At 37.7% G+C, this 27,318-nt stretch overlaps 1 protein-coding gene across 1 annotated transcript in view; it reads right to left on the bottom strand.

Moving 5' to 3' along the window:
• The window catches only part of DCDC2 (doublecortin domain containing 2), a 69,959-nt gene that overhangs the window by 26,466 nt on the left and 16,175 nt on the right, over positions 1-27,318 (bottom strand). The window contains exons 4-9 of the mRNA XM_067292391.1: positions 27,030-27,044; positions 20,706-20,782; positions 20,471-20,602; positions 16,399-16,545; positions 15,227-15,281; positions 12,129-12,318 (exon numbers count right to left, since the gene is read on the bottom strand). Of these exons, the coding sequence (XP_067148492.1) occupies positions 12,129-12,318; positions 15,227-15,281; positions 16,399-16,545; positions 20,471-20,602; positions 20,706-20,782; positions 27,030-27,044 (616 nt within the window). The remainder of the gene's footprint in view (positions 1-12,128; positions 12,319-15,226; positions 15,282-16,398; positions 16,546-20,470; positions 20,603-20,705; positions 20,783-27,029; positions 27,045-27,318) is intronic.

Below are 27,318 nucleotides of genomic sequence, written 5' to 3' on the forward strand. Positions count from 1 at the left end.
AGTACTCCAGATGTGGCCTCACCAGGGCTGAGTAGAGGGGGAGAATCACCTCCCTCCACCTGCTGGCAACACTCTTCCTGATGCACCCCAGGATACCATTGGCCTTCTTGGCCACAAGGGCACATTGCTGCCTCATGCTTAACTTGGTGTCCACCAGCACTCCCAGGTCCTTCTCCGCAGAGCTGCTTTCCAGCAGGTCAACCCCCAACCTGTACTGGTGACTGGGGTTATTCCTCCCTAGGTGCAGGACCCTGCACTTCCCTTTGTTGAACTTCATGAGGTTCCTCTCCACCCACCTCTCCAGCCTGTCCAAGTCTCTTTGAATGGCAGCACAGCCCTCTGGTGTATCAGCCACTCCTCCCAGTTTTGTATCATCAGCAAACTTGCTGAGGGTGCGCTCTGTGCCTTCATCCAGGTCATTGATGAAGAAGTTGAACAAGACTGGACCCAGTACTGACCCCTGGGGGACACCGCTAGCTACAGGCCTCCAACTAGACTCTGTGCCACTGATCACAACTCTCTGAGCTCTGCCATTCAGCCAGTTCTCAATCCACCTCACTGTCCACTCATCTAACCCACACTTCCTGAGCTTGTCTATGAGGATGCTATGGGAGACAGTGTCAAAAGCCTTGCTGAAGTCTAGGTAGACAACATCCACTGCTCTCCCCTCATCTACCCAGCCAGTCATTCCATCATAGAAGGCTATCAGATTGGTTAGGCATGATTTCCCCTTGGTGAAGCCATGCTGACTACTCCATTACTTTAATACAAAGTACCCAGCAATAGCACAGAAAATTACTTTTGCTTTAAAAAGTCATAATCCATAAATCAGCCACAAAAGTACAGGCAAGAACTTTTTAAAGAGCATTGGGACATATATTTAACAGATATGTTCAAAAGAATAACTTCTTTTTAGGAAAAAAAGTTCTATTTCACATTCATGTAATGACTGGGAGCTATAATTCAGTCCAAAAGAAAGCTATAGAGCTATGAATTATGACTTGAATAAAGCGCAAAGGCCAGAGAAAACTTTTAAAGCTATTAAGGTACATTACAGAGGCCTGTTATACAGCTGATGCAGCCTCCAGACAAGTCTATTCTTCAAAACTGCAGCACATGTCACCACCTGTTGCAAAGCTACACATGGCTCAGCACAAAAGGAGGAGAAAAATGGTCAAAGGACAGTATGGCATGTCCTCTTTGCTCCCAAGTTGATTAAAGAAAGAAAAAGCTTTGGATTACCAGATGGAGAGGGAAACTAGCAAAATCTTTGTCTTCCCATTCACCACCTCTGACCCTTCCTCCCTGCACAGAGACTCCACAAGAGCCTTGGCAACCCGAGCATTTCCACAGCTGCTGTCATACCCCTTTAGCCACACAAGAAGCTTAAGAGAGGTGGTGGGAAGAACTTTGGAGCGCTAAATTGCCTCCTGTTACACACGTCTCTCTACATAGGTGCTTCACTTACTGCAAAATGTATCCAGGCCCATGTAACTGCTCAGAGAGCAAGGCTAGGGCAGAAATGGGAGTTGAGTCCAGATCTCCAGCATCCTGCTGAATCAGTGAAAGAGACAGAAAAGATGACCAGGCAAAAGAGTAAGAAAAGGGATAGAAAGAGAGCAGAACTAGCCAGGTAAACCGGATGAAGAGCCATGTTGACCAAGAGGGAAGAAAAAGCAATCAGAGAAAAGAGAGGAGTGGAAAGAATACAGGGAAGAACAGTGAAAGGTGGGGGGAGCAGGGGAGCAAAGCAAGGGAGGCAGGGAGTGCCCTGGAGAGACAGAGTGATAACCAGTGAGAGAGCTGCTATGGTAAGCTCACCATGGCTGTCTCGGGTGCCACAGGAAAAGTTAAAACAAACCAAAACAAAGTTTCACAGATATGCAAAATGTTCTTCCATAATAACATCAGCAACAGGAGAAAACTGCAGGTATAAAATGCCACTCTCACAAATGCAGGGTCACCTGACAATTTTGCTGCACTCAGAAAATATTGATAGGGCCATTATGAAGTAAATGGCCTATACTAGCTCGGTTGCATTCCTTACTGTAATTACAGAAGTATGTTGCAAGTACTGTTAAATACTAATGCGCGTTATATAATGTTTTTCTTCTCTCCACAAAAAGTAGGATCCTGGCTCTAGACTAATCTGATCCTCTCCATTAAGTTTGATTCAGCTCCAGAATCTTCAAATGTTAGACAGGAACTATTTAAATGCCAATGTTGTTAATTATGCGCCCTTTCAAAAATATTTCCTTCAGAAGAAAAAATAAATAAATGCAAAAAGCCTCCTCCTGCATTAATGGAACATTCACATCACCCTGTTAAAATGACAGGATATTCATGTATTTCTGCAGCCATTTCATCTGAGCTATGTGTACGTTTTATATATTTTAAACTGTGCACTTTGTGATAGACAAAAGCATCCTTAACAACATTGTTACTCAGTAAATGATGGAAATGATAAAACACTAAGGTACGATTGGCCCATGTTTACACACATCACCTCAGAGATCAGAGGCTTTTATATGGCGTGGCTTATATATTATTTTAAAAATCTGTTATACCCATATCACTGACATTAATAGATTCTTTCATTTAATATAGTAATGCAGATACACTCATATGATTACATATTTGCTAAATAATTTATGTGATATTGAATATGTCTCTGTGAAAGATATGCCAGCCACTAGTAATTCATACAGTTAGGAATGATACACTTTCTTGAGGTTTTCACATTAGCTTTTAGTTCTATTCTTGGAACAGAGACTATAAATTGTGCTGTATGAAATATGAACTGCTTTATCCACACTGTTAAGTGATGATATAGAGAAGACCATGTGTGTGAAAACTACCATTAAATATTAAATAAGAGCACTGAATGAACTTCTATGTTTTCCAGATGATTTGTGGGATGATTTATATATTTCAGGTTTAGAATAATAGCTTCATCTTCAGAGGGTAAATATGTTTAAAGCCTTGAGCTTCCAACCCATATGTACATGCTTAACTTTAAGCAAACAACCAAGACTACCAAAGACAGGGTAAACAAGTACCCAACTGATGGACTGAGTCTCTTTATGAACACACTCTTACACTTAAGCAAGCAGATGCCAGTGTCTCAGTAAAACAAATGGAACTTAAACTGCATGCTTAAAAAGGTAAGCATGCATTTAAGTGCTACTTGGTGGAAAAATAAATAAATACACGCTTAGCATTTTCTGAAGTTTGGGCATTTTGATAGTAGTTCATCTTGGCTTTAGACCCCATGTTGTAATCTGCAAAATCCCACACCTCTTCTTGCAAGAATCTTCCATATAGAACGCCTTTCACTATTAAGATCTTACACTTTAGAAGGATATATGTATTAAGATGTAAATAAATATATTCACATTTGTGCTCAAAGAGACTAACCAAAATGTATGAAACTTATACTCATTTACATATTTAGACAGCAGCATATTTAGATGCTAGCAATAATCATCATGGAGACTAACACTACCTAAATAATTGACTTGAAGCAAGTCAAGAACGTAGGAAAGAGAGTATCTTTTACTTCACATTCCTATTCTGCCTTAAAGAACCTACTGATTTACCAGTATTCTTCATTAATAAATGCATGGTACATTTAATGATGGCTGTCCTAAATTACTGCTAGAATTCCCTAAATAATTTCCTATGATTTACCCTTTATAAGAACATCTATCAACTACTGTAAGAATACCACAGCATGAAAAGTGTGAAAAGGCATTAAGAAAATCTTTCTGTGGGAAACCAGACTGCCACTGCACTCGTATGGAAGAGGAAAGCTATTATATGGCAGGTACTAAAAGCCTCATTTCAGAGAGCTAGAGGAATAGAGGGGAAAGGAAGAAATGACTTCATTCATTCCTGTCTGTGCCATGTGCAAACTGTCACACTTTTCTTGCAAAAATAAAAATGAATGCTCCAACCATCATGTGCTTTTAGCCAGTTTTAAGTCTCCACTGAAGTCTATTTAAAAGAAAGGTCTGATTTTCTAAGAAACACAACATATAAATAGCACTGTAGAAACTGTTGCCCCAGATCAGATCTGTGGTTCATTTACTCAAGTATCCTGCCTCTGATAATGCCAGCACAGGATGCTTTAGGGGAAAAAATGAAAGCAGTAAACAAACGGAAACCCAGAAACCAAACAGAAGCCAGAAGACGATTAATCTATGCTTTGACCTGAAATAGTCCTTCTAATCAGCCACTGGTTTATAATTTGACATGTGAATTTTTACATCATGTACAAAATTTGTTAGTAATATCTATCATAATGCTGGATATGACTCTTATCCAACACAGCATTTTTAAATAAAAAGACTTCTTTTCTGGTGAAATAAAAAATCCCAGGTTCTTCAGTCTCCTTTCACAAGTATTTATTTAGATCCACAACTATTTTTTTCTTTCCATGAGGTCTTCCTAAATCTGCAATGGCCCTTTCTGAGATGGGATGATCAATAGTTCAAAGAAACACTGATAAACTCAAACCATTGATTTCTATAGCATATGATATTAACTATTCTTTATCTTTACATATCACAACATCTTACTAACTTTTTAATGATCTCTGCTGTAGAGTCAGAAGATAATGTCACAAAACTCGATTCATTCTTTTCTAAACCATTAACATAGCACCCTGTAAAGTATTTAAGTTTACCATTTTCCTACAATTCTACATTGCTTCACCGTTCCCAATATTGAACCTGATAACATATCATCTAGACAGTCATTTAGCTTGCTGCATAGACACTTGAGTTTTCCAGAAAGGACTAATTTACAATAGTTTTACAGTAAGTCTTGCAACCCCACTGAGCACTCGTTTATTTAGTACTTCACTTACTTGTCTTTGCTATACTGATACACTCAAACAATTTTAGCAGATGAGAAAAACAAAATGTTTATATCCTCAGAAATAGGTGAAGAACTTCTAACTTCTTTCTAAGGAAATAAACCTATTACCCACTCATGCTTAGTGCAACCTACAAGAAGAAAAGAATCTGAAAGGCTCCAAAAGCAAGTATACACAATAGATTTTAATTTCTTTCTTCAAAAAAAGATAGATAAAAATATATGCATACACTATTAACAGCTTTAGTTTCATAGTACTTAGAAACAATAAAGGTATGAAAGGGTCACAGCATCCCACAGTAAAAACTAGAAAGCTCCTGAAGTTCTACTGAGTCAGTCATCAGCAAGAAGACATGCCTCTGCCTGATGCACTGCCTTGAGGGTATGGCCTAAAGAAGCTGAGCAGATGGCAGTGACTGTCTACAGGACGTCCCCTTGGGATAAGAAGAGACAAGCAGAGAAGGAGTTGGGAACTTCCCCTACAGATCTTTCTCCTCTACTGGGAGCTATCCAAGGGGTTAATCAGGAAAGAGTTTGTAAAAGTCTGGCTTGGCTGAGAAAGCTTCCCCTGCAGCAGGACTACGGCCACTGCAGGACACTGGTAGAAGAAGTGGGCTGAACTTCCAGATTTGCTTGAAGACCAGCCCACTCTGCAAACTAACACACAGTTTTTGTTGCCTAACACACAGAAAGTTGAAAATAGCACCAGATGTGCAACCTGGTGAATGTGGTGCCCAAAATGATGTACCAGAACACATACATTTCAAAGAAGACTACAAATGATGACCCTTATATTTTTGCTCTTATTTTGAGGAGGTGGTAAGCACATTCAGCTGGCCTTGGGAACAACGGATGGGCAGACAGGTTAAAGTCAAGCAGCCTATTGAGCCATGAACAACAGGCTGTATGATAGAGACACGTGAGACCACCTGGGTATGAAAATATTTTCAGTGTTTGAGTATTTCTGACATTCTTTTCTTTCCTGCCTTCCCTCATTGAAGTGCTAAAGATCACCTTGTTGAGTCAGAAGAAGCAGGCAGAGAAGTCAACCACAACTTGGCCTGCTTGAAAGAGATACACTAGTGTATTTCCTTAGTTAGCAAGGAAACACATAGTGAGACTACTCCATTGTGAGCTTCTGGTAGAGAAAGGACTGCACAGGTCAAAAACTAAGCCACGCAACTCTCACATGATGTGCCATAAAAACCAGCAATGCCAGGGCTGGTTGGATGGCAGAATGTTTCAGATTTTGCTTACTTAGATGCACCTGCGGGTATCCTAGATCCATCACTGCCAGAGTTATAGTCAATGGGCTCATAGTGCATTTGGTTGATGAAACTATCTAGGGAAAGTTTTTGAAGGGGACTACTCCACCACTCGTCTCTGTTCTAAAATGTACACTAGATCAACTCACTAAGAACCTCTACTTACAAGATGACTTGGTGGATATATTCAATCAAGCTCTGGTGCTGTATTTAAGTCAATTGACAGTCCCACAGGTGAAAAATATTCAGCTACTGAGAAATAATGTACAGCAGCAAAACAGGCTATCAAGTCACAAAACAACATGCCTTTGGCAGTAAGTTTAACATTATCACAAATCATGTGGCTGTTCAGTGGCTTCAAATAATAAATGACAGAAATATGATGTAATGCTGATCTCTGCAACCCTATACTTTTATGGTCCAACATAAAGCTGAGAGAACACCAGAACACTGGCTTTCTGTCAAGGGAAATCTTTGACATGGATGGTGGGCTAGGGAGGGAAAAGGGCAGGATGATATTAGAGTTGCAGTTACTCCACACTAACAGCTCACAGCTCCTAAAGCCCAGGTGTCCTGTGCTTCAGGTTACTCCACCTTGAGGTGTCATGAGTAAAATAAATCAAGACATAACAACTGTGTTAACAAATGTGATGACACTTTAGAGTCAGTATAGTGCACTTTCTTTAAACTACTTCTCTACAAGCTACCTATGTTCTGACTAAAGTGGAACTCCCACACAGTGCCAGAACTAACTGAAAAAACCTTTGCTGGGGACAGGGCTTTCACCACTTGGTGACTGAAAGATGTGACAGATTCAGAAGACAATGCACATTGTTTATGGTAATTTTCTACTTAAAATATTTAGTATTCACAGTTTTTTATAGTGTTTTATAGGTAACTGCCTGTTTTAAGTTTTGATATTAATATGATACACAGAGAGGTTAAAGCAACACAAGGGAGACTCCATTTCCAATCTTCCATTAGTTTGCTCTGTGACTTTACCCACCAATTTGAACATGAAATGATTCAGATTTCACTGATGAAAAACAGGACTAAAGCCTTCATATGAATAGTATGATGCTCAGTTAAGTCAGGGCTGCAAAGATTTAATGGCTGACTACGAGACCGTTAAATGAGAGATGCTATGAGACTTTAAAATGCTGGAATTCACAATCTCTGATACTGCAGAGGTATGTTATTGACCTTTATTAGATCAGTGACACAGAAGTATATAACATTTCAGAAGCTAACCCTCAAACTTGCATTTTAACTATGTATCCAGAGGTCTTCCAGAAACAGAGCAGTCTTCTCACAAAAACACACAATATAAGTGTCTATGAAATTTTTATAGCAACAATGACTCAGGCCCTTTTCTGTAGCACAGGATTTGTTGAGGTCATTTTAAGGGCAACAAAGGTTATATCTAGTTATGCATGCTTCCTTCCCCCCCACACCTTGTCAATTAGATTATCACCATCTATATCCCATCTAGAGGAACACAAATGTATGTTCTGCTTGACCCAAGGTATTTTGTATTGTCTCTTCTGGGAGCTCTGATTTTTCAAGAGTTCCCATCCTTCCCCACAATTTGCCTGCAAGTGCCAGAGTCTCACAGGCAGACAAATACAGGCAAAAAAGTGCAAGCAGGTTAAGACTCCTTCATATCACATATGCAGAGACTTTTATTTCCTAGTGCCTTTGACACTCCAGAGAGAAGCCCACTATTCATTTACATGGGAAAGAACAGTGAAAAGGAACACACGATGATAGACTTTGGTTACGAAACATGGCATTATATTAACTCCTCTTTTACATTTCTAGGACTCAATAGAGGAAAAAAAATCTGTCTGCATGCAAAAAAAAAAAAAAAGAAAAAAGAAAAGAAAAGAAAAGAAAAGAAAAGTTATTATCTAAGTAACACATGATCTCCTTCTCAGTATTATTATATTATTATTGTTCAATAATAATGCCAGTTGTAAAACTCTCATCACACTAACAATTTTAAAAATCATTTTAGAAAAGAAATGCTGTCTCCAGAGATTCTCAAGGATGAGGGTAAATTTAAACAATTGTAGTTATAAATCTAGATATTTCCTATATCTCTGAAAGGTATTATTGTATCCTAGGGAAATGTACACTGAGCACATTAAAGCACTCAATTTCAAAGTAATCAGTGTTAGGTACCACTGACAATCTTATAGGTACATTTCAATGCTCAATATTGATATGAAACAGATTAAAGTTTTTCTGGCACATTAATTATTTTACTATGAAATATTTTTCTGTATTTTTGTGCCACAGTCATAACACTAGCACATAAAAAAAATTCCTGTATGCTATCATCTCTGGATGGTATATTTTCAATTAGTTTAAGTAGCTTTTTTAGATTATGCTACTACACAGGTAAGTAACCTGATTCAGCATGCTTTAAAACAAAAAAACTGCACATCATGTAGAGTCTTCAGGTTTGGCGGGATTAATAGGGTGGGTATGAAAAACATACTATTTGACATTAGTCTCTTGCCTATATCCTGCAGCAGAAGCAGCAATAGCTATTACCATTCTTCCTTGATACCGCTGAGCCTCATCTTCGACACTGCAACTCAACCACCACCTGCTTCCAGAGGGACTTTTCTGCTTCTGTTTAAATGATGAAACACACCACTTGCCTCAGATGATTTGCCAACAGGATCAACTCTTGTCGAAAGGGAGAGATCTCTACCAGCCTGTTACTATTCAGACACTTCAGGGAATAAACTTGGTAAAGAGGCTGAATTACTGTCTCTCACAGAGAGACACATCTGTTTCAAAACCTGGTTCAGATACATTTATTGATTGGCTACTAGGATGAAAACTATTGCAGTAAGCACTGTTGTAGCTCTTTCACAGACAAACATAGCGGATTTTGAGAGGCCTATGGCCCTCTCCCTTACACTTATTTAGTCAAAATGACTAAAGGGAAAGAAAAGGGACAATTGCGATCTGTCTCCAGTGCTCCATGCACCCTTCAAATGATTTCCACACAATAAACCACTTATTTAGAAAAATGCTACAGCAAAAGCATTCCACTAAGAGCTAACAGTCTCAGAACAACTGCACGCAGTTTCTCAAATAAAATGATGAATACAGGATATTAGCTAACATTACTGAGGGCTTTTAAAGCAAAATGCAGCAAATGTGACATCCTAATTTTGCTCTTGATAACAGAAAAAAAATCATGTCATACTTACTGCAAAGTGCCAGAAAATAAATGGGAGCCAGAAAGGGGAAAAAAGTAAAACGTCAAGAAATTTAGTTTGAATCATGTGGCAAAGAAATACGTTTAAGCTGACCTGGAAAATAAATCAGAGAGAGAGAAATGAAATAATAAGAATGAACCTCTTGTTAAAATATAAGCAGTACTGAAAATCACTTTGAACTAGTAGCCTAGATGAGAATGAGCCTGATGAGAATCTTAAGGCAGCTGCTTCCTGGGATATCTTCCTCCAGATCTGGCTGGACAAATATTAGGGAATTTAATTAGGGAAAAATAATTCTGTAGGTGTTGACAAGTCTGCAATTCTCACTGTGACTAGCCTAAAGACTTACAGGAGCATGAGATGCTATGCTTCTTGTGGTTGGCAAAACAAAATACTTACTACTGACTTAGTATCCACCTCCTCAAGTAACAGAGACCCACTGAGAGCAGGGATTCTAGTCCATCAGAAACACATTACACTGCTTTGCATTTCTCATCACGTATTGTTGTGTGAATTCAACCTAGAGACATCATCTCCCTCAGCAACTGCCCACATGACCAGCTAGATCTAGACTTGCAAAACAGCATACTCCTCAAACTTCCCATTTCCACTTCAACTAGCAAGTCTTCATACAAGGAGGTTAAATAGAAGAGCAAAGAATGAATAGAGAGCTTCACCCAGCGTAAGCTTTAGCTCAAATGAGAGAACTGGCTGCCTCAAACAGCTTCTCCAACCTATGCGAGATTCACAGGGCAGGGAAAAGCTGAAGTGGAAACAACAGTCACTTCTTCAATAAGCTCGGTGGATTCCCAACCATTTCTGTCAGCAGGTGGAGCAGCAATAGCACCAAATATGGAGAGATAAGTATCTCCCCTATATTTGTCTGCCATCTGCTAAAGCAAGATTTGTCTCTCAGTTGCTGCCTGCTGAAAGGAGAGGGAAAGCTATATCTGCTTCCAGTATCTTTCCCTCCACTGGGAAACAAAAGAAAGCAATCAGAAAATTCTGATAATGCAAGGTCAACAAAGCCAAAGAACAGATTTCTCCTACCCTGGCAATAGGGGTCCATTTGGTTTCAGTAAACATCTGTAGAAACTTTACTTACAAAAATCCTCAGGCCAGAAAAAAAACAGACTGTCTGAAATTAACATGTTGGCATTATACCTACCAGAAAAAGTTATATATATTGGCTGTCCTTAATGTAAGAGATCTGAGATCTGTCTAGATCAGACGTGGATTCTGAGCTCTATTTAAGGAACCTTGCACCAGCATTTCCCAATATCACCTATTTGCATCTATTTGAAAAAATGGAAATGTATCAGTGATTGAAGGTATCCAGGGTAGATAACTGCCTAAATATAAGCCTTTCCCTGTGTTCCTTGTGTCTTATATAATGATTCTGAGCCCTTAAAAATTATAAGCCAAGCATACAAGGCCTTCTCTTAGAAGTCAGCTCTGGTATTCTCTCTCTCATATGTTCCTAGCATGCACCACTAAATCTATAAAAGATAGGGATACACGATGATAATTTCAAGAAGAAGTACTAAATCACTGTTCAGAGATTTAATGAGTTATAAAGGAGATCAATGTTTCCTGTCACTTTCATTATAACATAATTGTCATTCTTCGGTAAGAAAAAACACTACACTCAAAAAAAGTTGGCTAAAATTATGTCCACTTATCAACAACAGGACAGAATGCTATTTGAATCAAGACTAAAACAAACAGAAAATTCAACAAGCTTCCTCTGAAAAAGATACCATATTATGAAAGATTCTATATTATACTTCGCTGGCCTTTTAAAACTCAAACTTACAAACCTGCTCCTGACTCGGAAAGCACAATTGACAACTCATCATTCTAGACAAATGCAGATGTACAAAAACATGCTGTTGGGTGCAGTATTCTGAAGATTTAAGCCATAATTTGTTATTACACACTTAATAATTAACACTTAAATAGCTGCGTGAAGAAATGTCAAATGCTATGAAAAGCATAATTTATTTCTACTGACAGATATTAACTGGCCTGTGTTAATGACTTTTTGAACTATTACTAATGAGAAAAAATAGCCATCCCAGCACAACAGCAACATCTGTAGTTAGGGGACAGTCTTCTAGCCATTAAAAGGGGTGGGGGGAGGGAATCACACTACAGGATAAGAAAAGCAATTTCTCAAAGAAAACATTTATGACTAAATTCCTAAACTGTTGGCCTAGCAGGAGAGAAATTCAGAAAGTGCCTCCAGCAGCTCTGCTGTATGATCAGCCTCTGTAGCGACTGGCTAATTGGAGTTCTGTGTTCATTTTATTCTTGCAGTGTTTAATCATTTTGTTATACAGAACAAGTCAGCTAACCAGGGACCCTCAGGGAGAGTGAGGTATCCTTTGAACAGAGCAGTTCCTTTTCTCCACTTTTTTGGAGTACAGAACAGTGGGAAAATGGTCAAAATATATTTTCTACTGATTAAGCTTATATCAAAAGCATGAAGATAGGACTGTATTAGTTTACTTAACTTCTAAGCAGTACTAAGTATCATACACAGCCTCTCCTGTTGTATGTAAATGGAGCTAAGAACACGATGGCTGTGCATAGGTACATTTGCTAAACAAAAACTACTATTATTAAGTCAGCCAAAGTAAATGGACAATTCAAGAACTGTACTAGTATATTATTCCAGCGTTTCACTGGTTTAACTGAAATTCAGAAGTCACTATGCTATAATAAAGTTTATCTCAGTACTTACCATTATCTTGAAGGACTACTGTGGAAGCTGTTACTCTTTTTGTCTGTTTTACTTTTGTAGGCTTGTTAGAAAAGTGGGTCTCCTCTTGGTTCTGGCTTCTTTTGCCCTTCCCTTTTGGAGGGCGAGGTGAGGAATTGTTTTCTCCTGGGTCACTGGATCCAGTGGTAGATTTAGATTGTCGATCATTTCCCTGAAAAGAATTGTTCACAATTATCACTGATGGATATGACCAATTTTCTTTTTAAATGTCAATATTATTTCAATTTTTTTAATATTGAAGGATTGGTATCAGGTATAAAAAAAAAAAGAATTTACAATCAGTACACTTAAAGGTTATCTAAAACAACCCAGAAAACTGCAACTGTCTCATCAACTTGTTGAGGAAAATAATTTAATCAGTCAGATCATATAACAACTCCCAGGAGAAAATAAGGCATTTATTATAAGGAAAAAGGGTTTCCTTTGACAAAAAGAAACACTAGGGGAATCTATACATGCATATGTATGACATACAGCTCTATCTCATCTATGCATATGTGTAGAAAGTCACCAGATATGAATAACATATATGACTTGTGAAAGATTCACTGCCTGAGCAACTGAGACAAGGGTATTAATCTGTTAAGTGGCAAAAGTGGCTGGGAAAGGATGACAGTCAGCTGTGGCAGGAACACTGGCTGCCAAGTGGACACTTTGAAAGGGGCCAGCCAACATGTCACTTCTGAATCACCTCCAAGGAAATCAGCCAGCTTCTCGGCTTCCGCTGTTGTGTATCTGGAAACAGAACGAGAAGCCTGGTCCCTATTTTCTTCCAGGGGCTTACAGTGGCAAATTAATAAGACCAATAGATCCAAAAGTAATTTACAAAAGGAAAACTATCAGGCAATTTTATGAAACACCCATGGGAGTCCATGCCATAAAAGCATTCATTGACTGTATTTACACTTGAGGGCATTTCATTCATTATCCATTTATTGATTCCACAAAATAATAAAATATTATCTAAGTAGGACAAGATTTAATAATTAATATTTTACCAACTTTTTTCCATTGCAAGATAAAGTCAAACTACCTCACTTTTATCTATGGGATTAGAGAACACACACAGAGAGTTACATCAGCACGAATCAGAGTTACAGAGTTTGAATCAGCTCAGTTGATTCAAGGTAACTTGCTTCACCACAACAACTTTGTTGTATGTATAATCCTGGCCGTATGATTAATTGTACTAGCTAGAGTTTTTGTTATTTATACACATTTTTTCCTCCATCTAAATCTGTTCACAAGCAACATCATAAAAGCTAAACTGTATATAATAGCCCTTTAGGATGCTGCTTATACACTGCTAGGCTGGGGAAAGAGACTACCAGCCAAACACCCTTGACGTTGCCCCTCATTAGTGACTGTCAACCTACTCTTGCCAGGCTAACAGCCTGCATAGTTTCTTCCTAAGCCAGTTCTGTCAAACTGCTCCATAAAACAGCAAAACACTTCAGGCAGATGGGGCAGCAAGCTTTTAACTGGGATCATCCATATCGGAAACTGCTCACCTGATCACAGACTTAGCTAAATCATGGAAGACAAATACTTTCTACTTCATTGTTTCACTTAGTGTAACTGTATGAACAACTCATGCCTTTTTAAAATTTGCACACCAGAAAGGCCTTTGTTGTCCATTGCCATTGTAGAATTATTTTTAACCTCATTGCTAAAGTTCAAAGGTAACGTCTGTATAAAATTAGAAGTGTTCAGAAAAATCAGGCCCAAACAAAATCTTGCATCTCTTCAAAAAAACTTGCATCTATCATACATTAATAAAATATTAAATGATTTTTCTAATTTTAGTGTAATCAGTAGAAATCAGTTATGTTTAAAATAATTTACTGAAATACTATCTTTAATTGATCATTTCTGTATAAAGAAAAAAAGAGGACATGGCCATATTTCAGCTTCTTCTGATTCCTAAAGATTCAAATCACAGATAGTTACTTCCAAGAAATAGCAGTGAAAAATGTAGATACTAAATTGAAGGAAAGACAATTTCATGATCTATACCAGCTCAGTCTAAGTGTTGCACTAGAAATTTGAGAGCAACAGTACATATTCCTGCCTCCTTAAATTTTGAAACTTCCTTGTTATCAGTGTGTCAAATATTTGGGCAATTGTCTTTTGTTACAATCCCCCGGGATAAACCTGAATATCAAATATTTTTCTGTGTAAGTGTTAACTTCTTGTCTCTTCTTCTCATAGAGAAGACAGATAATAATGAGTTATTTTTAAGAATGCTAGAATTGCAAAGCTTACATTATAAAAGCAAACAAACATCACTTGAAATTATTCTTTACTGAGGTTTTATCTTCTACTGCATTTCAACAGAATGGAAAAGAGACTTGAATATTTTATTGTCTATTTTGTTTAGGGGCTACAGAGTTTTGCATACTGTGGATGGACAGGATCAATTACCACAATTATAATGAGCCTGTGAGTCTGACTCTCCACTGTCTTGTTACTCATACAAGAAACTGCACTTGTACAAAACTGGTGCAAAAAGATACTTCTGATTTGGAACTGTTTTAAACCCACAGTGGACTCATTCTGTACACATATAAATAGCTATACAGGATAGAAAGCAATGGAGACTCAAGTTCTGTATTTTAACCATTAGAAAAGGACAAGGCATGGGACAGGAAACTGTTTTGGGACCTTATTCAGACTTAAAGTATTCAGACACACCATTTCCTGCAATAGGTTCTATGTTTTTCCTTTAGGTGCATAATTTGAATAAATAAACAAACAAATGCACAATGATCATTGAAAAGCAATATGGGAAATCTCCTCCTCAAGGCAGGAGTTGATCTTTCCTATGGAAGCTCTCATAAAAATAAAGCAGCATTTATTGCAATAATATTTTCCTGGAATTCTTTGTCTAATTGACATTGCAAATAGTTGCAGATCCATCAAGCAATAATAAGCATACCACCAGGCGGCTGTGTATTTTCTGTCCTCAGATTTAATTAAAACCCAAAGGACAGAGACTTTCCATCTGCTGGAATTAAGAGAAGCTAGAAACAAATGTTATTAAGGCATTTGATACTTACACTCCCTTTAGATTTTCGAGATCCCACAATAGGAGGAAGTGAGGAAGCTTTGGAACTGTAGAAATAAGTCATATCTTAGAATTTGTATACTGTCGCTATTATAGATACTATGCATCTTGAAGGTAATATTGTCAGCTATGGCAATGGAGTTATTCTATTCATTACAGTTTTACTAAAAAACACTTGTTTCTGTTCACCACACTATTTAAATGCATAATCACCGAGTAATTCAAACAAATGCATTAAATTTCCCCATAATGCGTGTTTTATATAATGAAGAACCTCAGAGCAGTACTCAGTGAATTACTACGTGAAAGACCCTTACAACTATTATAATGAAAATACTTCCACCCACCAAATTTCAGTGCATCTGTCTGTTTACTTTAACTGATCAACATATCTTAGGCAATGCTTTTCACCATCTTTAAACTCATTTGTTGCGAATATTTTCTAAAATACTTTAAGTTATTCACATTGTCTATATTTGTTTGCCAAAAAAAAATTATAAATTACACCTCAGTTTAGTGCAGAATCTGAGACAAAATTCCCTAAATTACACCACAGTTTATGTGTAGAATGTGGGACAAAGTTCCCTCTCTTTCCATTTACTTCAATGAAATGACTTCCAATTTAGGTTCCGTTTTTTCCAAAGATACTAAAAGCCCAAGTTTCTCCTGACAGAGACCTTATTTAGGATTCTATTATGCAATAATGCTGGCCTAAAAAAAAAAAAAAAAAAAGACCCAAATAAAAAACATTCTTAAAGGGGTACATATTTCATAAAACATTACAAAGCAACAGCAGATTCAGATTGGTAGAGCTACACCTAATCTCATTCAGCTACATACATTTATATCCACGGAAAAACAAATTAAGCCAAGACAAAACAATCCTTCTTCTGGTATTAATTTTGTAATACATAACAAATGGCACATTTATGGGGTGAAATAATCTTCTCAGTTTCCATTTTCTCTTTTGTTACAGATTTGTATCCCAACTTTCTCAAAAGTTGTTGATAAAGTTATGCATTCATACTAACCCATCCATCTCTCTCTCCCTCCCTTATGAATGTTCTTGGAGTGATGATTTTGTACTTTACTGGTGGTACTTCGTAAACATGTTGATGTACACACAAGCATGTGAAAAGTGTATCACGCATACGCAGAACTTACCCCTGTGGCCTTCTTATTGTAGATTTGCTAAACAGGACATCACCATACGGCAACTTCTTAAATTTGTCTCTGCCCACTGCAACATAAAACTGCCCATTCTCCAGATCTGACCCATTCTGAACAAGTTTTCCATCTAAAGTGTAGAGTCTGGAAAACACGAAAATACTTAATATAATAAACCTTACCTCTCAGTTAAGTTTACTAGAGCACTGAAAGCTCCGTTAATCTAAACTCACTACATCATTTTGAATGTCTGAGTTTGAAACCCAATAAAGTACTGTGGCTGTCATACAGTGACCACTCACTGTACAGGCAAGGGAAGACATAGCAAAAAAATTATCTAAATCACATTTACATAAAACTAATAAAAGATGAAGCAAGTTGACACATAATATACTCTCCTCATTTCTAAGCTAAGTATGAAGAATAAATTACTTTCTGTATTTAGAAGATCTTTAACACCCTTCCCCTGACACTTCGGAAGGGATCTATGGGTTCTTGGCCTCTCTCTTACCAAGTTCCTACTCCCATGGATGTTCTGGGCACTCTTCAGTAACCTGGGAAGAACAAGGGCATTCACAGCCCCATGACTGAGAACCAAGGATCAGATCATCTAACACTGACACAAAGTTGATATTATTGTGCTTATATTACTATATAGTACAGACCAAAGGGTTTGAGCACAGCTGTACCTGGTGGAGTAAGGCTGAAAGTAGCAGAAAATGCATTAGAATATTAAAGCAAGAAGCTGGGCATCTTAAACATCTACAGTACCAATAATTAATATGTCTGTTACACTGGGCAGATTTTTACCACAACCATTTCTGTTCATACTCTGTATACATTTACTGAGAAGGAAGGAATGCATTAGGGATTTGGAGATTTCTATGTCTATGCTATCCCAATCACTTCACTGTCAAGTTTGTGATTTTATTTAAGGACAGTCATAACAACGAGGAAGAAGGAATCATAAACAGGCTCTTTCCTATGAGACACATTCCAAAATGCAACAGTAGTCATATTTAATTTAAAAAAAATAAAGTTAACATTAACACTTTTGCATTTAAGTACAGGAACGTTGAATAGCCATCTTAAATGTATTTCTCTAAGCCATCTAGAGGAGCTACTATGTGTTATTCATAAATTTCAACAAAACTCAAGGAGATATAAAATGATACTTAAGTCTATGCAATGACCCTTCTATGAAGAATGTCAGTAGCCTGGCTTGAGAACACCCCTGAATTACAAAGAGCAGAATTCTTCAGCCTCACAGAGAAAAAGCTGCCTCTTAAGTTCACACACACCCTGGTGTCTGAATAAATACAGAAAAATAGAGGTGCAGCTTATAGAATCCATCACAGAATAACCAGTGGCTGAGGTTGGCAGGGAGCTCGGGAAATCCCCCCTCAGCCTTCTCTTCTCCAGGCTGAACAGTCCCAGCTCTCTCAGTTCCCCCTCTATAAGAGATGCTCCAAGCCCCTAAACATCTTCGTGGCCCTTTACTGGACTCACTCCAGTAAGTCCATCTCTTTCTTGTACTCCGTATATGAAAATACCTTGTTTTTCTATGTGCACCCTCCCATACAGAAATACCTTGGTTTTCTAAGTGCAAAGACTGAAAGTTCACAAAGGTGAAATTTAAGCCTTTTGAAATCTTGGTCATATTGCTGCTCCCTTATGTAGAAGTATGCAAGCTCTGATGCACCCCTCTGTGCTACTCATATTTACTTTTTAGTGCAAAAATTTCACAGGCATGCCAGCAATTCAAAGGGCAATTTGTTTCCCTACCACACAGACGCCATCAGTTACAGTCAAACAATGATGATAAAACAAGCAATCTAAAATAGACAAAAAGCCCATTTCTGAATCAATCTGTGTTTTGCTAGATTACATTACAACTCTGTTCCCCAAAGCAAATCAGAAAACTGCAGTTTAAGAACTATATTATATATTTCCATGGGATATACATACATGCATGCATTTTGGGTTTTTGTAACTGATCTTTCACTTTGCTTGTGTTTTAAAGCACAAAAATTGTTTGCTTAATGTAACACCTGAAAACCTTATGGACAAATATCTAGCAGTCTCTGGTTATACTTTTCTCCCTGAAAATAATAACCATCATAACTGAATCAAACATAATCCGTCACTGAAGATGAAAGTTAGTTTAAAAACACATTTAACAATGCAACTTCAAACAAATATATTTATTATTACTGACTTAACAAGCATCAGACAGGCTTGTGACTCTTACTACTGAAGCCTTCTACCCACCCATCTGGCCACAACCATTCAAAGACCACCTGTGTCCTCCTACATTCCCCTGGCTAGTATCATGCAGCAGAGATGTCCCTTTTGAAGCTGAATAAAACTTGGCAGCTTTGTATGACATCTAATGACATGGAAAAGGAAAAAAAAATGCTGTATATATACTGCAAGTTCTTGTAATTCTATTCATCCTTGTTTAATGAGAAATCATATCTTCCCAGCATCAGTGGGCATACAGGACCTCCCCTAATGCTTACACAGTTTCAGTAAACCCCAGTAATTAATGTGTAACTTATTAAAGAACAGTGAACACTCTACTAGCATATTTAATATGTATTCCTAGTTTTTTAAGGGAAAGAAAATGAAAACTGGGTTAATAGGAAACCAGAAATGGAAAACATTAAATAATTCAAAATGTCATGTACGTTATCTTATTTTTAAAAGGAAGAAAAATAAATACTGAAGGGAACTTCTCAAAAGCAATCCTAACTATGTACAGAATGATGTTTTCATCTACATCATTCAGTTTCATCAAAGAGCGATATCAAGTAATGAGAATAAAACTTGAAACGTTTTTGAATTCCTAAGCAACCCAGGAACAGAAAGAACTGATATGTTGTAAACAGCTGTTAATCTAATCACTTCAGAGCTACACTAGCTGAGAATCAGATCCAGAAAGCAGCAACATGTATTTAGGTTTACTTTATTGCAAGTACAAGTGCTAAGTAACCTGATAATATGAGCAAAGAGATGCAGGGCTGAGAGGAAAAAATTAGATGAAAGCTGGTAGGCAACAGACAACATTACCTTAATCTTTTATGGACTGTATCACTCTGGGAAAGCAGTAAGAAGAACTGAGAAAGATTATTTTATTTTCATTGATTTGGGAAAGATTTTGCAAGCTTAGCCTCAGACATTGCGTAAGCTGCAAAGAATGATTTTCCAGCGAAAGGCTCTTTTCCATCGTAAGAATGGATTTCTGTCATGTGCTCTAAATGGGGAAACACTGGAATGTCAGTAATTTGCCAGTACACACCTCGGCAGCCTGCTTAGGTTGCAATGTTTCCCATGGAGACTGGATATCACTGTGCTCTAAAACTTGTAACAGCTACCAGATCTTCTCTTAGAGCATTTATTTTACATTTTAAGGCTTTAAGTGATGGAAAACTATCTATCCATGAGGTCATCTTCTATCCCTGGGATACCACAAGAACTCAGACCAGCTGAGACACTGGAACTGGCAAATCCCCAACTGTAGCTTTGGCCCTGGCTCTGGTAAGAGACTGAGCCAGTTGAATATAGAGCACATTCTCATCAGAGCACAGGTCTTCCAAAACCAAAGGATCTAAAACATTTTCTCTGGAATTGTTTGCCCCAGTGAATATAAAGAACTGTCAAATTAAAAGGTAACATGGACTGCATCTATTATTGAGATATTTTCTGTATAAAAACTTTCGAACATTTTGTCTGACTTCAGTGTTCATTTATTTTATTCTGACATGTAAATAAATTATTAATACTATATATATTGTACTATTATATACCTGCTAACTAAATATTTAATCAAGAAATTACAGTAAAAACAAAATGAGGGTCTGGGTGTTTTAATAACAGTTAAGATGAAACACGAAGATGACTTGAAGTCAACATTTTTTTGTATTTCCATTTTTTGTTTTTTTGATTTAATTTTTTTATACTGAAATTTCCCATGAAGCAGGAAGGATTCCTTATATCTACTTTTCAAAATTTAAGAACATACCTATACATATCAAATGCACCTTGCAAACATTCAACTTCCTGATACCTGTGCACAGCTCCACTTCTGAGGGTAACTTTTTCTGTAACCATTTCAAGAATATGATCCCACTGATTCAGTGCTTTCCTGGGAATGAAGAGGCGCACTACAGGGCTGACAAGGTCTCCATTAGCAATCAGGCTGAAATAAACCAAAGTTATATAATTTGGAGGGGCATTTTAAGCAAAACTCATCTGAAGATAAGAAAACAACAGGCAGTTCACTAACTGAAAATTCTACTCACAAAATAGTACAGGGCTCCTGAAGCGGTTTTCGAAACCGTGCCGACACATTGATTCTACTGCGAGTAACTGGCTTCACCTGCAAGGACAAAGAGAATTAGAAATTATTCAGTCTTCACTTTGGGATGGAGTTTGCCTTGATCACCAGCAAAGAGGGCAGAGAATCTGCAGAAATTATAACCACCACAGCATGGTGCAACACACAGTGCAGTATAGCACACTGAATGCATGACACAACACACAGTTTCCACTGAGGGGTCAGAATTACATGGGCATCTTTGGTAGCTTCACAGCCCTTGTTCCTAGACACGCAAGACACCACCACCATTCTTGCTTTCTTAGTTCTCACCTCTTATGGCCATGGCTCAGTTAAGCTCACATCTTCTCTTTTTAACAATAAATGCTATCTCTAGGTCCCTTTGCTGTTATGTAATAAATATTTTTACTCTGGTACAGCTCTTTTCATCCAAATCCATCAGCAGTTTTAAAAGGATGGTGAATACTACCCTCATTTTAGAGGAATGACTCACAAGTGAGGTGAACTGCAAATTTTTAGATATCAGAATAAAACACAGGCTACCTAATTTCCAGCAGTATCCCCTGTACCCTTTTGAACGGATGCTGTGACCAGATCGATTGGGTTGCTCAACATTAATGCTATTATATTAATATTGAACAGAAAGTTATGCAATACTGTCTAGCTAGGTTTCCCTATTGCATTTATAAACACACTATCAAATTTTAAAGAAGGAATAAAAACAAACTCCAAAACTGTTAGGAATATTTCTTAATTCACCATAATTAGCAAATCAAAATAAGGTGTCAATCCCAAAAAAACATCCAGAAGTCACAGCATACGCATTAACAAATTGGCAACATTTCTACCAAAGGCTATAAAAGCTCAAAGGACTAAACACTGGCATGCACAGATAGACACATGCTTTAAATAGATGTACAAAGTTTATTTAAACTGGTAACATTCCCAATCACTGTGTAAAGCAATCTAATGATGCGATGTCTTGCAGTTTTATCACACTTTGTGCTAATTTAATCAGTATCTCCCATTTCAATTTAGAAAAAAGGCTCTGGGCTCCAGCGCTTTAAATCTTCACATGGGTTTTCATACAAATTAATTTAGTACTCACAGAACTGCTTTCTGGATCTTTCTCTCGTATAGACTTAGACTATAGAGAAAACAAAGAGGTCCTGGACCTACTAGAAACTCCAAACTCTAAGGCTAAAAGTAGTTATTAAAATAATCAAATCTGACTTCCCACATAACACAAAGAACCTCATACAGCAACTTCTACGTCAAGCACAAATTCTGAAGACAAAATACATCTTTTAGGGATAAAAACAACAAACAAAACAAAAACAAAACTGGCATTCCTTCAGGTATAAACATTTCAAGTGAAGGACAGCAACCAGGTAAGCCTCTTGAACAAAGAGGGGGCATGGTGCTCTGAAGCCCAGAGATGTTTTGGCCAGACCTTTCTATAGGAGGAGAAACAGAAAGATATTACTGCAGCGTTGTGCCAGCAGTGCTTGTGGACCAGACTAAGAAAGAGACTGTGGACTGGGCAGCCTAGGTCCATAGGGCCTATCTCATAGATAAATGTTTGTCTTGGCTTTATATGATGAGATAATCTTTACTGGACTGTCTGTCCACAAAACTATGCCTCATTACCTGACGTAATCTCCGTTCACAGCCCTTCCATGAACTCCAGTGTGCTCAGAATCAGGTGGGAGATTCACACCTAATACTACAAGCTGGGAAAGAGAGTAAGAGATTGCTATCATACAGCTCATAAATAGGGAAGGCAAAGAAATTTTTGGAGGCTGCCAAATAATGTAGGAGAACAGCCATTCTTGCAGAAGCATTCAAAGCACATTTTTCAGGACATAAGCATAACTGGTCATTTATGTCGCTAAAATTTAGGGTGAAAATTTACTGGGTCTCTAGGGAGAAAAAGAAAACACACCTTAAATTGGAACATCTGAAAACATCTCATTTTGCTGCTGTCAGTCATTAAGGGTTATTTGCCAACATAAGCAACCTAACAGAAAGCTTCAGAATCTGGAAGAAAGAGGGTAACTTTCTGAAAAGTATATTACTGATGGCTGAGGCACACTGATTTACTTCCATAGCATCTGGTCCTAATATTTAGACTCCAAACATGGGCTGCATCCAAAGTGGGAACAGTGTAACTTAGGCTGTCCTTATACCTCTCTGCATAGCTGCTAGGTTGCCAGGCTAATTCCCTATAAAGTACTCAATATATCTCATTTACAAGGCTAAAAGACTAATTGATCCTGTGCTTGTAGAAACTCCAGACCTGATAATAAGATCACTACAGACTTCTTTCACAAGCATTAGCCATAGGTATTAGAGAGCAGAAGGAAAATTATTAAAATGCTGGAATAGATTTTCCTTGTTAAATCCAAAATACTATATTTAAAGACTTCAAAAGAGCAACTGGAAGAAATGGACTGCTAGCCCTTTTAATAACATGCTTATATAGTGCTTTCATCAGTAAACCTCAAAGCACTTGACTCTGACTTCAGCAGAATTATCCCTATTCTAATGCCAGGGAAGCCAACACTACAACTTGACATAATCACACAGAAGCCTAAGAGAAGAACCAGGACTGCATCGCCCAAATCCCACTTGACTGTTCCACCACACTGTCTCTTAGGCACGGACAGTATCACTCTAAATGTGCTTTTCTGCTTGCTTTCAGCAAGACCTGTATTTTCCCCCCTGCCATACAACATACCCATTAAAAATTCTTCTGCCTACTGACAGGTCTCTAATGATTCCTCAACCTTCCACAGCAAGGCTGACATATGACGTAACAACGTAAGAGTGCCCAGAACCAATAGCAAAGGAAACCCATAGTGAGGACACTTAACATCTCTTTAAGAACAGCAGAGGTAATCTTTCAAAGACCCTGACCACTTTTGGCTTTTCTAGTGCTTTCTTAGCTATCTACTTCATTTCCTCAACATAAACCAGAACTCTCTGTGGCATCACTATCTCTCAGGTACAACACTGTGAGTGAATTTCAAAATCCTGCCAGTATGGGTACAACCCTGTCAAGATACACAAGGCTTTACAAAGCTATTCAGCTCCTGGCCAGCTGAGGACAACCAAGTAGCTAAAACCATGTGAATCACATTTAAAGACACGTTATTATTGTTTCACAACTAATTGTTATGTTTATGATAGCAATGTCTAAGAGCTAAATTAGACGGGGTTGCAGTGACCAAGGCACTATAAAGCCTTAACTGTTTCAAAAATATACAGCTAAATACTTTTAATTCGTAATACTATTTAGATGATGAGATACAAGCTGAGCACAGGGCATGCTAAAATCTGCTGACAAAGCACAAAGTGTTTAAGAAGAGGTCACTTAGACAGCAGAAAGTGGAAAATATGTGGGTAAATCTACTGCAAGTATTTTGGGGTTTGATGCTCACCCACAATACTGTTTCCCTCATTAGAAAACCCTTATATCACTTTTAGAAAAGTTGATGTTTTATCCATCCCTGAGGCTCACTTCTGCGGTTGATATCTATGCCCAAGCTCTCATGAACTCTAAACAGGCCATCAAACCAAGTTCTTTGATCCAGTGTGCATCACTTATGTTTCAATGACCACACTTCATTGGAGCTAGTTAGAAAATGTTCACTAAACATAAAGAAGTACTTTAGGATAGTCCCAAGTGTGTCCAATTACTTAGTTGTTCCCGCAAGCTGATGAAACCATTAATTTTGATGCAGGCACCTCAGAAGGCCACCATGTTATTGTATGCAGCCCAATCACTGGCCTCATGAGAAAACAAGTAACCTGACAGACATTAAGGGCTCGTTTGTTATTTGAAGGTTCATATTTCTGCCAATAATAGATACAGTGGCATCAGCTTGCAAGCCTGTCTTTTGGGTTACTCTCTCAAAGAGACATTAATATTTCTAGCAGCCTTCTCTGGCCTACCTGGCAAACAAGACGGCCCTGTTCTCAAACAGGCATACTGCAGGGGATGGCAAGATGGAACCAACATGGGCAGAGACTTCATATTTTTCTTTTCTATCTTAACATGGCCTAAATAAGAATAAAATAAAATACAAACCTGTATTGTTTTGCTAAGCCTACTGAAATCAAATCAAACTTGCCTCCTATACTTAAAGGTAAAAAATACATCAGTACAATATTACATTTGCTAATGCAACGCCACAAAAATCTGCTCGCAGAAATGCCAAGATGACTATGACAATATTAACTTGCTTAAAACACCACACAGGTATCTAACACTGTGCACAGAGAAGGCCTCAGTTCCTGGGAGCTTGGAACAGAACAGCCCAGACTAAATTAGACGGACACTGGGAGATGCTGGTACAGAACTCGCAGCTTTTTGTCATTCCCTATTGGAAAAGCAGGGGTAAACGTGCTCCATCTTTCCTCTGAGCTCCCACATGCTCCTAGGCAGATGTTTAGGCTACCGTTGTTTGTCTGGAAGAGGAGGGATCGCTAATTTCTTTGGGACTGCTGGCCTTTTGAAGGCATGTTTTACATCTGATCTGCTTCAGAGAACAAAAGAAAGACAAACTCATTATATTCATCCAGGACACAGGGACACTGATTCTGCACATGAAAGAAAGGAAAGTAGAATATAAATACATAAATTACAACAACAACAACAAAGTGGAGAAGCTGAACATATGTTTTGGCTGCAGCATCATGTATCAAGTTCTCCAAGCACAACAGCACAAACCTCAACACAAATTACCTTAGACTACCATAAAGCCACCTTTTTAAAAAAGTAGTGTGGGTATTTCTATATAATTAAAAAAAAAGAAAAGAAAAGGAAAAAAAAGCACCCTATACACCATTCCTACCATTAACCCCAACTGTCCTGTTCATTTCTTTTTTTCTGGCACAATCTTTAAGTTTAAAACAACTTTTGCCTGACCAATGTTAAAGTATTTATGGGTATGAAAAGAATTTATTTTCCAAAGAAAGCAGCATAATTTAAATGCACAGAAGTATGCATTAATAAAAGACCAACTGCTCAACTACTATAAATCAATACAGTTCTTTTGAAGTATGGAATTATGCCAAACTACACAAGTGGAAGACCTAATCCAGGATTTAATTAAAGAATACACGACTGTGCTCATATATTGTTTGTAGGAGGTACCACAACCGCTCAATGTCTGGAATAGTCTGACCCCTGTGGCACTACAGAGTTACATATTAACAAAGATGCAGTCTTGGGTGAAAGTCTGTGCTTACATTAGGAATCAGCATCACTAGACCCTAAATCCTTTATTTTCTTTTAATTTCACCAGCCAGACTCTCAGCTGATGTAAATCAACACTTTCCCATTTACGTCAGCAATCATAAGCAGATTTACATTAATCAGTGGTCTGGCCCCATTATGATTTTATCTTTAAATTTTGTAAGTTTTCGGTATGTTTCAAAAGACCCATTTAATGGCAGCTTCCATATCCTACTGACAAATGTTGCCAGAACTTCGTAATTTGTGATGAGATACTCATCTGAGGTATTACATGACAACATATAGCAGTAATGTAATACATTCAGAAAAGGAAGGAAAGATCACTGTACCAGTTGAAATTCACAGGGATCTTCAAGCAAGCTGGAGGCAATTAATCAAATTGGAATTTGCAAGGCAAGAGGAGCCAAAAGCAGTTGGGAAATACACCATGGGATCAATGACACTTTTAACCACCATGATTTTCACCTTCCTAGTCTACACAGAAATTGGTGTTTCCCACAGTGTCCCTTACACAAAGAGCACTCTGGTTCTTTCTTGATTCAGAAGAGAGTTACCACCTGCGAAATAACCCGTGAAAGCACTTTGCAGGTCTGGGAAAAACAAAATAGCTAAAATCAACAAAAGCTAAACTCAACACAGGGTATGTTCTGGGAGCTGAGATCACAGTCTGCGTTGTTCAAGACCTCTGTAAACACTTGAATTTCAGGACACTTTTTGCCGTCTCTCTCTTAGAGCCAAGCTTTCGGTTTTGGTTCTAATTCACTGTAGTTGAATTTGTGTTGCTGAATGTTAGCTGCAGTTGAGCACCCTCCATCCCAACAGCCATGTGAAAATAGACAGCCAACAGGCAGATCATCATCTAACTGAAGCATGATAAACAAAACTCTCAGTTGCTGTATAACAACATTCTGCACAACATTTTCTCTTATGCTCTAAAATACACTAAATATTCACAAAATTAAGCAAACACATACAACACACAGCAAACACATATAACGCACAACATGATCTACTTTAGGTACTTACATCTTCCACTGTTGACTGTTGGCAAAAAATAAAACAATATGATCATCAGATAAACCATACCTCCGGTATACTATTATATATATATCCACATATATCCACATATATAGTTTTTGTATGAAAACCAACTTAAATTAGTGCATATATATACACATACGCAGACGTGCATATACAAGTGTAAAAATAATGTGTATATGTATTTATACATATATACCCACATGTGTATACATATACACACACATACTATATATAAAATATACACACTAATTTAAAATAATTTTCATACAAAAGT

Source organism: Apteryx mantelli, chromosome 2 (assembly GCF_036417845.1).
Source record: "Apteryx mantelli isolate bAptMan1 chromosome 2, bAptMan1.hap1, whole genome shotgun sequence".
Taxonomy (NCBI): Eukaryota; Metazoa; Chordata; class Aves; order Apterygiformes; family Apterygidae; genus Apteryx; species Apteryx mantelli.